The sequence below is a fragment of the Apiospora kogelbergensis genome (genome assembly GCF_038363985.1).
Source record: "Apiospora kogelbergensis strain CBS 113332 chromosome Unknown utg000006l_segment0_segment0, whole genome shotgun sequence".
NCBI lineage: Eukaryota > Fungi > Ascomycota > Sordariomycetes > Amphisphaeriales > Apiosporaceae > Apiospora > Apiospora kogelbergensis.
In genome coordinates, this window is record NW_027117423.1 from 269,904 (window position 1) to 283,665 (window position 13,762).

At 54.0% G+C, this 13,762-nt stretch overlaps 5 protein-coding genes across 5 annotated transcripts; 3 read left to right on the top strand and 2 right to left on the bottom strand.

Annotated features, from left to right (window-relative positions):
* Positions 1 to 502: 502 nt before the first annotated feature.
* On the bottom strand, positions 503 to 1,624 carry PG998_008884 (uncharacterized protein; the record flags this gene model as incomplete). Its single annotated transcript, XM_066875700.1, has 1 exon — positions 503 to 1,624. The coding sequence occupies one exon, from the start codon at positions 1,622 to 1,624 to the stop codon at positions 503 to 505; it is 1,122 nt and encodes a 373-aa protein (XP_066727856.1).
* Positions 1,625 to 2,830: 1,206 nt separating this feature from the next.
* Positions 2,831 to 6,407, top strand: PG998_008885 (Ubiquitin-conjugating enzyme E2; the record flags this gene model as incomplete). The annotated part of the gene is made up of 2 exons (XM_066875701.1): positions 2,831 to 6,044; positions 6,094 to 6,407. 2 exons carry the CDS (start codon positions 2,831 to 2,833, stop codon positions 6,405 to 6,407), a joined length of 3,528 nt encoding a protein of 1,175 aa, XP_066727857.1.
* Positions 6,408 to 7,468: 1,061 nt separating this feature from the next.
* PG998_008886 (uncharacterized protein) lies at positions 7,469 to 8,398 on the top strand (the record flags this gene model as incomplete). The annotated part of the gene is made up of 2 exons (XM_066875702.1): positions 7,469 to 8,084; positions 8,139 to 8,398. The coding sequence occupies 2 exons, from the start codon at positions 7,469 to 7,471 to the stop codon at positions 8,396 to 8,398; spliced, it is 876 nt and encodes a 291-aa protein (XP_066727858.1).
* Positions 8,399 to 10,637: 2,239 nt separating this feature from the next.
* On the top strand, positions 10,638 to 12,344 carry PG998_008887 (uncharacterized protein; the record flags this gene model as incomplete). The annotated part of the gene is made up of 2 exons (XM_066875703.1): positions 10,638 to 11,045; positions 11,109 to 12,344. The coding sequence occupies 2 exons, from the start codon at positions 10,638 to 10,640 to the stop codon at positions 12,342 to 12,344; spliced, it is 1,644 nt and encodes a 547-aa protein (XP_066727859.1).
* A 446-nt stretch (positions 12,345 to 12,790) lies between these two features.
* On the bottom strand, positions 12,791 to 13,686 carry PG998_008888 (uncharacterized protein; the record flags this gene model as incomplete). The annotated part of the gene is given in 3 exon segments (XM_066875704.1): positions 12,791 to 13,243; positions 13,263 to 13,583; positions 13,651 to 13,686. The coding sequence occupies 3 exon segments, from the start codon at positions 13,684 to 13,686 to the stop codon at positions 12,791 to 12,793; spliced, it is 810 nt and encodes a 269-aa protein (XP_066727860.1).
* Positions 13,687 to 13,762: the final 76 nt, after the last annotated feature.

The window sequence follows — 13,762 nt, forward strand, 5'->3', positions numbered from 1 at the left end:
GCAAAATCGAAGTTCGGAATGGGAAATGATGGATCAGGGTCATCTCTCCTCTCCACCCCTTGATCCGAATCCATAATTGGCTTGTGGACACTCGAAGCCGGCAAAAGGTTGCGCAGTCGAGTGCATCTTATGTGCCTGTCGGCATACACATATTTGCCTGGCCTCGAGCAAATGACGGAGACAAGGGTAAGCACCGCAGCATGGTCGTCGAAGGCTACAAAAGTTAATACATCGGCCTTCGCGGCTCGTGGCTAAGGCGGAAAGGGTATTCAACGCCGGAGCTGAGCCGCAACACAGCCAGGAATCTGCCTCCCTGCCTCCCTACTCGTGCCCCGCACTACGGCTAACCAAGGCCGCTAATGGTAGCAGAGACGGCGGCTTCCTGCCCAATATTCTGCTTCGCCGGGTTGGGGCTTACATTCCTTGATATTCATTAGGATATCATGATTGTAATCGCAATCGTGGGCAGGCATAGTTTATAAACAGTCCAAGTTCTCGTGCATCATAGACCGCCTCTCAGCTTCTGCAGTTGACTCATGAGGCCATAGCCTCCAAGGGGCTTGTTCTCGACGTTTCCTTCTGTGCTTTTCCGGGGTGCCGCTTCCGGTTCCCGCTTGGTGTTCTGTTCCAATAGTTCCTTGTGCCTGTCTTCCACCATCTTGGCCAGGGTGTCGATAAACTTGGACCGGCCCTTCTCTTCGGCCGTCCCATTCCATACGACCAGTAGTTCCTTCAGCTCCTCGATTCTATGGGCTGCCTTCTCGATTCCGGCCACCGGGTCTTGGCTTGAAGATAGCAGGGTCATGATATCCTCTTTGAACTGCTTGAGCACCTGCTGCCCCTTCTCCTCCGTGCTGTGATCGTGACCTCCGGCATCTGGCGCCGATACGGAAAGGAAGCCGGACGTGACAGACAGCTCGGATGGGGGGAACACGAACTCCATGGCGTCGCCGAAGGTTTTAATGACCGAGTCGAGGCGCGACCGCACCAGCGCGAGGGTCTGGAGCTGGGCAATGTAGGCCGGGTCTTCCATGGTCGCGCTCTTGGGCGTGGTGTTGGTCGGCAGCGCGGGCGTTCCTGCCACCGAGAGGGGCCGTTGGGCGGGTTCATCGGTCGACGACAGAGTGTTCTTTCTGGCCGTGGCGTCCAGCTGGCTCTGAAGTCCCTGGGGAACGAACTTGGCCACATCGTCGTGCAAGCCGTCGGATAGGGCCTCGCTAAGGCTTAGTGTTTCACCGCGCAGCAGCTCGACCTCGTACGCGAGGCGGCTTCCGCTGCGCAGGATGTCGTCGGTGAGCTGGGTGAGGGTGTTGGCGAGGCGGGCCGTCTGCGCGTTGAGCTGGGACAGCAGAGCCTGGGCCTGCGACGAGAGCTCTGCCAGAGTGACGGCGCCCTCGGGGCTCGACGACACGGAGGAGACATGCGCGGTCAGCGGCGGCAGGGCGGCGTTGAGATAGCTGGCCGGGTCGAACGAGGGCGACAGGAAGCTCTGGAGGAAGGGGTCGGACACATGCGGCGACTTGGCCTCGACGGGCGGCTGGGCGGCTTTGGATTGCTGGCGGAGATGGAGGGGGAGCCCGCGGGTCGAGGGGGAGCTCAGAGAGCTGTTCTGTCGGCGCCTCATCTTGGGGAGAGCGAGGATATGGGGGTGTGCTGGATGTGTGTAGGAAGCAGGTCGCGAACGTGTGGCCTTATTCCCGGACTGTCGGCCCCCACTAAGATCAAGTGCTAGGAACTGAGCAATCAAGCACCCCGCATACCGGTGGAGTCATCCCTGTATCCACCACAGCTGTACCTGTCTAAGTACAGGCAGGCCATGCTCGTCTCTGGAGACCATTCGCAATAAATACAACAGAATCCTTGAGAAGCGTATATATTTCCATACTATACTATGAAGTGCAACCTGGAAATCTTCAGTAATCCGTCATTGTTGCTGCAATGTTGGCCTGTAGGTGGCGGGCATTGGGTACATACATACAGACACCCCAAAGCCCCGTGCTTGCTTAAACCACTTACAATGGATTGGATCTCCATTCAATGCTCCTGGTGTGAGATGTTGCCTGGTAGTTCAACGCCTCCAGGCAGCAAGGCACCGCCTTAGTAACATGTCCATTTGGCAGGCCTGGAGGATTTATTATTCTACATCCTCTGCCCAGACACGATGCACCTTTCTGATTGTTCAAGCGTTGAGTACATGCGCCTTCTGTGACTGTGCTGCTCCATTCAATGTTCGTGTTGGCTGGTATGAACCACGACTGGCTGCTGATTCCATCCCCAGCATCATACATCAATTACTGCTTGCTACCTACATACCCTTCTCTCACAAAAGCGACACATCGTGAGCCGGCCAAGTGCTGACTCACCCTACTCAGCTCAACTTCTCGTTTATTCCCTATATTGTGCAACATTGCATGGACACTTGAACGACCAGCTACGCCAGACACTGGCCATTGTCAAGTAACACACTCCTACACCCAGTGTCTAGTCCGGTTTAGCAAACAGATCGGGAGAAGTACATCCATGGATACAGCAAGTGAGCACGTTATTCCACCGGAATAATATTATCTCAAGCGTTGACCTTCAACGTTCAGCCTCACCAGGTAAGTTTCAGAAAAGTCCCCCTCTTTGCACCACATGGAACACTGGTACCATGGTTGGCAGAGATATCTTCCTTTTTATAGTTGACCGGATTTTCTTCTTGTTCGAGCTGGAATATTGATTTCACCGCTATTGTTACCGTCCCTAATCTTGCCCAGGCAGTTTATTGCTCCCTCGTCCTGGAAATATAAGCAAACCAGTACGACAATTACAGCAAATAGCCCACTTCAAGATGGCAAGAGGCTACAAGGACAAATATCAAGCCGACTTGGAGTCGGCACGCACCAAAGGCATTTCTGGTATCCGCACCATTTCCAAATCCGATGTAGAAGGCCAGTTTACCTTCACCTTTAGCCACGATCTTCTGCCTCACGTCGAGGTCCAGGTGGTGCCTAATGAATGGTCTAGCTATCCATCAGAGCATTGCTTCCTTGCTTGGGCAACCACCGATATCCCTGCCCCCCTTTCAGAGCCACTCAGCAACTTTGTCACACAGTCTTCAGGCATTCAAGTTCAAGAAGCACTCGCCACCCTCTCGCAGAACTTTGTATCGGCCTTGGTAGGCGATTCTCAGCCTCGAGATGACAGCGAGGATGATCTCATGACATTTGAGGCAGATGAGGAAGAAAGTGATGGATTTGATGATTTCGACTATGCCAGCGATGGAGATGAAATCTTCGGCCTTGGCAACAGTAAGGCCGGCCATAAGACTCAGCACACAGGTGCCAAGATCGACAAGAAGGTTATGAACCGCATTCGCCGCGACTTTCTTATTGCGCGGGCTTCGGGCTTCAAAGTAGGTGTTCTTTGTGGCTTCGAACAAATGGTCGAAAACAACATCGTTTCACTGTCTGTCCGTGTCGAAAAGTTATGTCTTTCTAGCGAGACCCGTGAGGCCTGGAACCTCAAGCTTGAAGACTATATTGTACTCTTGATTTGTTACGATGGATACTATATAACTCTGGAGGAAGCCCTGGATCGAGGAGCTGGCATGTCGAATATCAAGTTTTGTCTGCGAAAATGCCGCCGCTACAAACCGAGTCTGCAACAGGCTCTCCGAGCTTTCACCTCAGATACTGCTCCCATGGCCACAAGCACCACTACGTCCAAAGACGACGAATCGACCATGTCCGAGTTGAGCCTCCTCAGCATTGGCGAGTCCATTGATACCTTCATGAACTCCACCTTCCTCTCTTTGCTCAACCTCCGAAGTCACTCGGAACTAAGCTGGGACCAAGCAAACAGAGAACTGAAAAGATTGTCCCGCAATACAGGAATTGTCTCGCCAAAGAGGCGTCGATACGATGAACCAAGCGACAACGCCGACCAGATGAAACTTCCCGAGTTTATTGCCAGAGACCATTTCATCACCGGAAAAGAGCTTTCTCTCCCACTCATTGCTGCCCAGTTTGCAATGCGCTATTTCATTCGATGTACAGACTACTGTATGGTGTGTCACCAGCAGGTTGAGGGCAACTTCGAGGCACTAAAGCCGTACGTTTGTGGCGATCCGCTTTGCCTTTTCCAGTACATGAGTATGGGATTGGGACCAAGTGTGAACCAGGAGATTCGAAACCAGCCCAATGTGGTCGACCTCCTCATTAGCTTCTGCTACGCTGGCCTACAGGTCAATACGAACGCCAATGCCAAACGCTTTGGAGTACGCGACTTTCCTACCGGCCTTAACCTTCAGGTGCCCAAAATCTTCAGCGGCACCATGCCATCGTTTCCTATGCCTGCCCCCTGGGCCGCTTCTACACCTCTTGAACCCCCCAGTGTTGGCCAAAAAACACCGCTAGAGGTACCTTCTATCACGTTAAACGGATTTACGCTGATCAACCCAACCAAGGGCAATATTAACATGAACCAATCGACCTTCGAGTTTTCCTCAATTCGGGATAGGGACAGATTCAAGGAGGGAGGCTACGTTGCAATCGTGGCAATGCTTCAATCCACCAACAACGACAATGTGATCTTCCATGGCCGTATTGAGAGTATTACTGGTCTCTTGGTGATATTTTCGCTTATCTCAGTTCCACCTGATGCAACTGCGCAAGATATAAAGGTGTCGGATGGGTACATGTTGCCCTATGACCAAAATCTCGATGATCTCGACGGACAGAGGCAGGCGGCAGCGATCCTCATGCAGCTTCAAACAATTCCTTCGGTAGCTAAAATGAGAACGTATCTCGAGGCAAACCCAACCCAGCAGATCGAGAAATGGGATCGACTAACACCAGCAGCCTCCAAACTCCTTCGATGGATCGTGGCTTCCAACCGCTCATGCATCATGCAGGTAGATGAGTGCCCGACAGAGGATGGCCGCAAACCTGACCAGGGTTTAGCTCGTCCACAGGAGCACATTAGTGGTGTAAATGGCTGGCTTCAGTTCAGATTTGCTCAGGGCTCCCCGGAGAAAGAAGTCCAGTTCCAGGAAGCTCTGAAGATGGTGGATAAGCCTCACAAGACGATCCTTGCGTGGCACGGCAGCGCCGTAAGTAACTGGCACAGCATCATTCGTCAGGGTTTGAACTTCGAGGAAATCCAGAACGGCAGAGCCTACGGCGACGGCGTGTATTTTGGCCACGACTTTCAGACCAGTCTTGGCTACGCGAGTCGCACATACCAGAGAATCGGCGCAGAAAAGACATACTGGCCAAATTCAGCTCTGAAGATCTGCGCAGCTGTCAGCCTGAACGAACTCGTCAACTTGCCCGAGCAGTTTAAGTTCAACAACAGCTTTTGCATAGTGGTCCAGCACGTGCACTGGATTCAGTGCAGATATCTTTTCGTCCAGCCTGTCTCGTTGATGTCACATCCATCGACTCCAATAAGTACTAAAGGGGGAACAGGAGTTGAAGAATTCATTCAAGATCCTGCCAACGAAGCGCAGGGAAATGGAGGTAGACTAATCGTGCCAAAGGGTGCGATGCCATCTACCCAAAATCAAGGTGCGAAGCGGGCTTCGATATCTTTGAAGCAAGACGCTTTCGGACACCAGGGTGACAGCGAAGATGAAGATGAAGAAGACCGTAATTTCCTTACTGCCATGGACAAGGAAGCCGATGACAATACATCAACCATCCCCTTATCTCCTGAGGGTTCTGCTGTCATTCTCGACATGACCAAGACCGATTTCCGCCCTGGCGCTCTGGATCTGGATACGCTCCCGCGATTGAGCCCCCCTTCGTACGCAACAGGGCAGGCACAAAAAACTCTTGCGAGGGAGATTCAGAAGCTCCAGGCGGTCCAGTCGTCGAGTCCACTCCACGAACTTGGCTGGTTCATCGATTTCGACAAGATCACCAACATGTTCCAGTGGATTGTCGAACTGCACTCGTTTGACCAGGATCTCCCCCTCACACGAGATATGCGGAAGGCCGGTATCACCAGCGTGGTGCTAGAGCTGCGCTTTGGCCGGGACTTCCCCTACTCCCCCGCCTTTCGTGCGCGTCATCCGACCGCGTTTCCTGCCGTTCAGCATGGGTGGCGGAGGCCACGTCACTGCCGGCGGCGCCATGTGCATGGAGCTGCTGACCAACACGGGTTGGACGCCCATCAGCAGCTTGGAGGGCGTATTTCTTCAGGTCCGGATGGCCATCAGCAACATGGAGCCTAAGCCTGCTCGGCTGGAGTCGACAAACTATACGCGCCAGAAGGATTACGCCATCGGGGAGGCGTTCGATGCGTATCTGCGATCCGCCAATGTTCATGGGTGGAAGGTGCCGCAGGATTTGAAAGAGGCCACGACGGAGATGAAGGACGAGGCTGCTGGTGCTAGTGCTAGTGCTGGCTTTATGATAGGATGAAGAATGATAATAACAGATGGATGAATCACAAATACCAGGCAGAGAGCAATGCTTTAGCTTATTTATCACGAAGTGATGTAGCTCTCTCCTTAATGGCAATACTTTTAAGACAATGCTTTCCGCAGATAATTTCCTAACTTGTATGTTCGCCCCCTTGAGGAAATTGCACGTGAGCTTTGAGATAATAGAGAAAGCGATGCTTCCACCGGGCCACGCCGTACTGGATAGGCCGTGACTGGTACGATGATACAGGTAATGCTTATCCCACTGGTGATAGCAACTAGGTTCACCATGCATACGGTATACCGGCTCTGTATCCCTTCTATGAATAACGCAAGTACTGCTTCCACCAGATTATAATGTAATCTAACGCATCAAGAATATTCTCAAAAGCAGCTGTTTACCTTCTATTATAAGAAGTCTTGAGCATGTAAAAACACCTCTAAGTAGTTTCGGGTATCCCAGCCAGTGTACTTGGATTGTCGTCGGCTCTCTTACTCTTCTCCTTGTTCCTCGTTTTGGATCATCGTCGTCTTCACTATTGCTCCTCCTTCCGGGGTTTTGTCGACTCTTTTATTCTTTCCAACGCTCCGCGACTACCTTCCTACCGCATCTGGGTTACCTTCATTTCGCATCTGGTTCACCTTCCCGCCGCATCTGGGTTACCTTTCTATTGCCTCTAGTCACCTACCACCTCATAACAGTTATTGTTAAACTGATAGTTGTTCTTCAACGTAGAGCCCTTACCTTTTTTTCACACCCCCGAAAACATACCACTATAAGGTATCTTTTCACACATTGTTTGAAGGTATCTCCAAGTCTGGCCTGATCATTCAATCTCGCCTCTTGACAACACACCACTCGTCACAAATACACATTTGGTCGCACCCAACCCTCCAGATCCTGGGTTGACCTTTGTGAATTTGATCATTCATTTCCCTCTCACCATTCTCCACAAGGATGCTTCATTCTGCTTAAGTCTTTGTAGAGAGATCAACGGAACCCGTGCCCCAATCCGGAGATCCATTCAAGTCTCGCGCATCCAGGACAGACATTCGACGATGGTTGACCTAACGGGCGAACAGCAACTTTCCGGCTACGGCAACACCATCGGCATATTCCCGTCCAAGCGGATCAAGACCAGACATGATGCCGGTCCTTGTTTGAGCAGTGACGAAGAAACATCGGCACAGAACCGCAACAACCATGGCAGCGCGGGACAGAGAATGAACGTTCTCACAGATGTGTTGGAGTACGAGATAGTGGACAAGGACACTGTCGATGTCCTCTCGGGAAACAACCGAAAGCCTCCCCTCGATCCAATCGAAGTCATTGCCCACGAGCAACATGAGCTCTACGATTGCCCCGAGACTCGTACTCCGGGCTCTGGAGAAAGCTTCCTGCTAGATAAGCAACTCATGAAGGAGGACTTGCAGGGGCTGCGCGGCAAGCTTTATGACGTTGAGGCCGAGCTGCAAATGATTATGGAATGCCTGCCATCGTCACCACCGCTACACCCAACCGCCCTCATGATGCCACCCTCGCCGTCCGTGTCGCCACGACAAAGAGAAGCCCAGCGCCGCAACCAGCTGCTCCAACACCGCGCCCTGCTGCAGCTGGATATCCAGAGCGGCGAGGACTGGCTCCAGTACATCGCGAACGTCGACGGCGGCTGCGGTGACCCGTCGCAGTTGGAGGAGGCATAGAACGCGCTCTTCCGCTGCGGCGCAGTCGTCGCAGCAGGCGCAGCAGACTTGCCGTCAAACCGAGAGGTGGAGGGAGTGGAGCTTGGCGCCGAGCAGGACATGCTCTGCGACGCCAGTGCCGCCGAGACGATGCCCTGGGTCGCCGAGATGGTCCAGACGGCCAGGGCATACAACGAAGGGATGGTGGAAACTCTGCAGATGGACCTGGGGCTCGGCGACGATCACGTCGCCGTGTACGGCCCGGGCAACGAGGTTGAGCGCTATTACGAGAGGCGCATTTGGTGAAGGAATCGGGGGTTGAAGAATGGTGGGGTTTTTGGTTGCGGTTCGATCCCTTTTTTTTGTCTTTGGGCTTCGGGAGCGGCCAAAACCCAAGACAAATCAAAAGAGTGGGCTGCATTCCATGTGGTGGAGAGACGGGACAACAATGAGTCCCTTTTAATTACTCCGTCCAACAGAAACCCACGAACCACCAACGGCAGAGACAGGAGAGGGAGGCGCTGCTGCAACGACAAACAGGTGCTTTAATGTGGACAGGATATGGATGAGATGAGACGAGACAACGGGAGAAGGAGACGAGAGCTCTTTGCTCCCTTTTCTCGGTCTTGGCGTACAGACTTGATACCACCCATCTTTCCCTCTGGGAGGCGCAAAAGAGGAGGGCGATGGGTATATAGATCCTGCGATGTCGCCTGCAAACCAATGCTAGACAAATGCTCACGACGTTCATTACGCACCATCATCGTTTTCCATCGGGTGTCTTTATTTTAACTAATTGATCAGTGTTTGAAGGGTTACTTTCGTTATCTTATAAACTTCAACAATACCCTGCAAGGAAGATACCGCGCAGAACAACAACACCGGGCCCCCTGGAGTTAAGGTGATTGTTGAGTTTAATGATCCTCCACGGCAACTTCTCAAGCGTCACGGCCTGCGTAAAGCAAAACAGGACGAATCCCCAGCCCTTCTCGTCTATTTACTTCTTTGACGAGCCTTTTACCTTTGTTCATCTTCTTCTCTTTCTTGGGGCTGGTTTCGCCCACAAGCACACGCACGCTCACCCTATCATGAGTTCTCCTGAATATGTCACCAACTGGGCGGAGGCTTTCGGCGAACGAACAGGTGCGACCATAAAGCCTAAATTTGAGGGGGCTGGCGACAGGAAAAGGCCGTACGACGAAGAAAAAGCGAGGGTTTACGATGCCGTTGCTTTATACGGACACTACACTTGCCCCGCCGGCGAGACACTGGAAGAGCCTCGCCCCCGGCCAACCTATCGCGCCTACATGGTATTCGCGGTACTTTGGATTATTTTCGCTGTGGTGATGTGGCTGAGCCTGCCATTGTTGTTTTGTCTGGTGAGTGGGTTCTCCAACAGAGCAGTGGCCTCCTGCTTGGGACACGATCAAAAAGCTAACTTGACGGAATGACACCATAGGGCCGGGAATTAGCAGCATCACAGACTACGAAATGCTATCATGCCCCCTTTTGGACTTGGGCTTGGTAGCAGTGATGAGCTGGGCGCATTAGGAAAAAAGAGGGAGTTCGATGATACCAAGTTTGCTGGTATTTGTATTACAAGCGCGAGGCGAAAGCCAGCCTGTTGAGAAGACGGGGTACTATATAATGATTAATGATATGCCGGGGAAGTACGAAGTATCGCAAGAACAATTGGGGTTGGGACTGGACCAGGACATACAGCTTGGGAACAATACCAATATGGGAGGCCGGACGATGCGATGACGCTAGGACCGAGCCGAGACATCACTTAAGTGATTGTGTTTTAGGTCTGTAGAGTACGATTGGAAGGGCGTATCGCGCGTTTAAGGGATACTCACGCCATATCACGACTGTTACATCAACGTGAGAAGAAAAGCAGACGTTGTCGTACAAAGTTATATCGGAAGAGGGCGTCTCTCGTTACCGATTTGGAATATGACATGTCTGGACAGGCCAATCAGGTGTTGTAGATTCAGCCCTTCTGGGTTCACCGCCTTCCCCAAAGGTGTAGCAGATAGGCTTAGGCCTGGTGGTGGGTCTTGGTTGGCCAAAAGCTGGGTCGGCATGATGGCGGCTGGTTTTGGTGTGCCTGGTGACAAAGGCGGCGCTCAGTTGTAAGTCAAGTCAGCATGAGAGAAGCAATGCAAGCCTCGTCACAAACCTGGCAGATTAGAGCGAAATGGACCGTCCCCTCTGACCAGACACAACAATAACCTCACCACTTCTGGGTAACTTGATTCCAGGATATTGTTCATTTCTGAACAAGTTATTGTTCTCTGCAAGAGACCAAGCATTGTCTCCGTCTTCTTGTGCTTCTTCCCACAGCTACCTTTGCTTTGCCTTTCCAATCCATCCAGCACAGCGAACAATCTCCGATTTCTTGTCAACCCACAACTTCCTCGACATTTCCAATTTCTCCTCCTCCCACCGATCCCTCGATCCCTCCACTCGACTCTATTGAGACTTCCGGTCATATAAATACACCCAACACCATATCGTTTTGCAACAAGCAATCGTTCGAGCCATGGCAACCGCCGAACCCTCGTCGGCCATGGCTACAAAGCCTGGTCGGGACGTCCGACCGCAATCCCCTCCCGCCCAAGCCTCCAAGCGCGACAAGAAGCGACAGGTCCTGAGCGACAAGCTCGCTTTGCTTACTGATCAAATGAGCCGTGATCGCGACAGAAGTTACCGAGAGGAGCTGCAGAAAATTCAGGTCGACCTCAACCTGGTCGGCCGTGTCGATCCCTACGCCGACCGCCCCCTCGACGAGATCCAGCGCGAGTATCGTGAGCTCTCCCAAGCCAGCGCCAATGGCGCCGACCGCCCCAACCGCACTCTCCTGGAGATGGCCGGCCCTTCATTCCAGGACTGGGTTCACAATGTCGAGGACTTGATTGAGACTCGTGATTACGACTTGACAAGCCAGAAGGTACAGAACTTGTCCTTTGACGGAAGCAATGCGCAGCCCATACTGACCCTACTGTTTCTCTAGTCCGAATATGAGCGACGGCTACAAGAGAACCATAACACTTGCGCCTACAAGATCGAGGTTGCGAAACGAGAATACAGGGCCCTGTCCTCCACCCTCCGAGACCGTCTTATCAATGCGATAACGTCCAAGAAAGCCCGGTTGAGCAGGGAGAAGGAAGCCCTCGAGATCTCCGACAACTCGGCATTGTTCCTGCACCCGAACCAATTCAGCCTCACCAACCCTGCGAGCCCTGGTGGCACACACGCAAAGCGGACCACTCGATTACGCCGCGAGATGGAGGAGACGTCTGGCTACACGGACAATAAGAAGAGAAAGCGAAACGGCGGCGACGAAGACGGCTCTCCCGCGCCCATTCGTAGAGCTCTCGACGGCTCCAACACTACCCCTCTATGGCAAAACGACCGCATCCGAGCTATGCGCAAGGAGACGGGCCCCATCTACAGCATTGACAAGCTTTTCACCGACAAGGAGCTGTCCATGAACTACAACACGGCCGCCTTGGCTTCCTACAAGTACCTGCTTACCCGCCGCGATGCCAACGGCAACGTCTTGACGCCTCCTGACGACAGCGAGCTCGGTAACGGCGATGCGCACGAGGAGGAGGAAGAATTGGCGGCTCCGACCATGGAGCGCCAACCTTCGCATGCCACGCGCAGCACCCGCGGTGGACAAAATACCCAGCACAACTTCATGGACGACAAGGTCCTTGGCATTGAGGGCCTTGCCAACTTTGAGATTGCTGGAAACTTGGACAAGATGGGCACCCAAGAGCCCAAGCTTCCTCCTTTGATCCACTCGCAGTACTCCAAAGCCTACGTCAAATCCGAGTCAAATACGCCTATGGGTCTGAACCAAGATGATGCCCAGCAAGACTTCATGATCATGAATGTCTTCAAGAGCTACCAGCGGCACAAGGGCACGGGTTCCAACATTGATGTACCGAACGGCGGTAGACGGTTGCTCGAGAACATGGTCCACAGTCCAGCTACACCACGACACGTCGCGTACATACAAGGACAAAGACCTTCTGTGGAACACCTCTCCGAGTCTCTGGGCGTCCCTTCTAGTAGTTTGCGCGACGAACCTGGACTCGGCTCGAGCATCCTGAGCGGACTGGCGCCTGGCGTCGTCGCCAACAACCACGCATCTCCCGCCCCGCCCATGAGCCGGCAGAGCAGCTATGGAGGTGCTGCGATGTCCCGCCAAGGCAGTGGGAGGGGCAAGCGTCGAGGTTGAATATGACATGATCGTTCTTGGCGTTGATCGAGATATATATGGGGGGTTTTGCGAAGAAGTTCATGGACACACGGCACAACGGAGTCTTGGTGGCGAGGGCAAGGAATTCTGATTTTTCTCATACGCGCCTATCATCTGATCGATGCGGCATAGCGACATGGTTTACGGCATATGGCATTACGCGGGGTTTCTCCTATTTTATTTACTTTGTTTCTTTCTTCTCTCCAGTCCTTACGACAAGACACTTTTGCACTGCGCAACAACATACCCGATAGATGCCCACTTTGGGAGTTTTCATACTTGATAATGATCATTCCGAAAATAGTATGGATATTCAAAAGATACTCGATCTCTGTTCTGTGACACGCAACTCGTCTGATTGCTTAGTCCTCCCCTCAGACTCCATTAACGAAATACTCTAGGTTTCTTCTCCCTTTTCATCTTCTTCATGGCCCAAAAACCAAAGCTCTAACCTCGATGCTCTCCCGCCCCTCGGCATCGGGCCGCGTCCGCGGATCCTCAAAAGCCGAGTGGGGCGTCCTCCCGCCCTTGACTTGGCTGTTACCGGACTTTAAGCTCTCGCTGTCGAAGCACTCGAGCAGCAGCCGCTCGTCCGGCGTCATGCCGCTCCAGTAGTACCACGCCTGGTCCCCGCGGTGCGCGACGGCGGCCGTCTGCCCCGTGTAGCCGCCGGGGTAGCGGTGCTCGACGGGGATGGCGTCCTCGTCGCGGAACGTCGAGGACGAGGCGTAGGCCAGCGGGTGCGCCTCCAGCGGCCCCTGCGGACTCAGGGTGCGCCACACGTTGACGATGCGGTACCGCGTCCCCGCGGCGAGGACGGCCGCGGCGTCGCCGGCGGGCAGGTGCCGGCGCACGCGCTGCAGGGCGGACGCGGCGGTCTGGTCGACGTGCGCGTACAGCACGGGGGGCGCGCTTCGAGCCCGGGCGGGCGCGCCGGATCGTGTGGTCGAAGAGGACGACGCGGGTGGCGCCGGGGACGTGGCGCAGGAGGAGGCGGGTGACTTCGGGGTAGTAGCGGGCGGCGATGCTGGCTTCGTCGTCGAAGTCTACGTCGTCGTCGTCGCTGCTGGGGTTGACGGGGTCGGGCCTCGGCGGGGTGATGGCGAGGAAGCCGTCGTGGTCCAGCGTGAACTCGGACTCGCGGCCCCGGATGTCGGCGATGGCGACGGGCTGCGGGTTGACGGCTAGGTTGCGCTTCGGCTCGCCGGCGGGCGGGTCCTCGACGTAGTTGACGGCTTGGGTGCCGGGGGCCGGGGGGTGGCTGAAGTTTAGGGGGGGCGGTTACGGGGCCGCGGGGGATGGGGGTGGGGGTTATGGCCATGGTTTGGTGGGCTGGGGGATCCTTCTTTGGGGGGGGGGAGCTTGCTGGATGGGCTGGTTTTCAGGCTTGTGTGTGA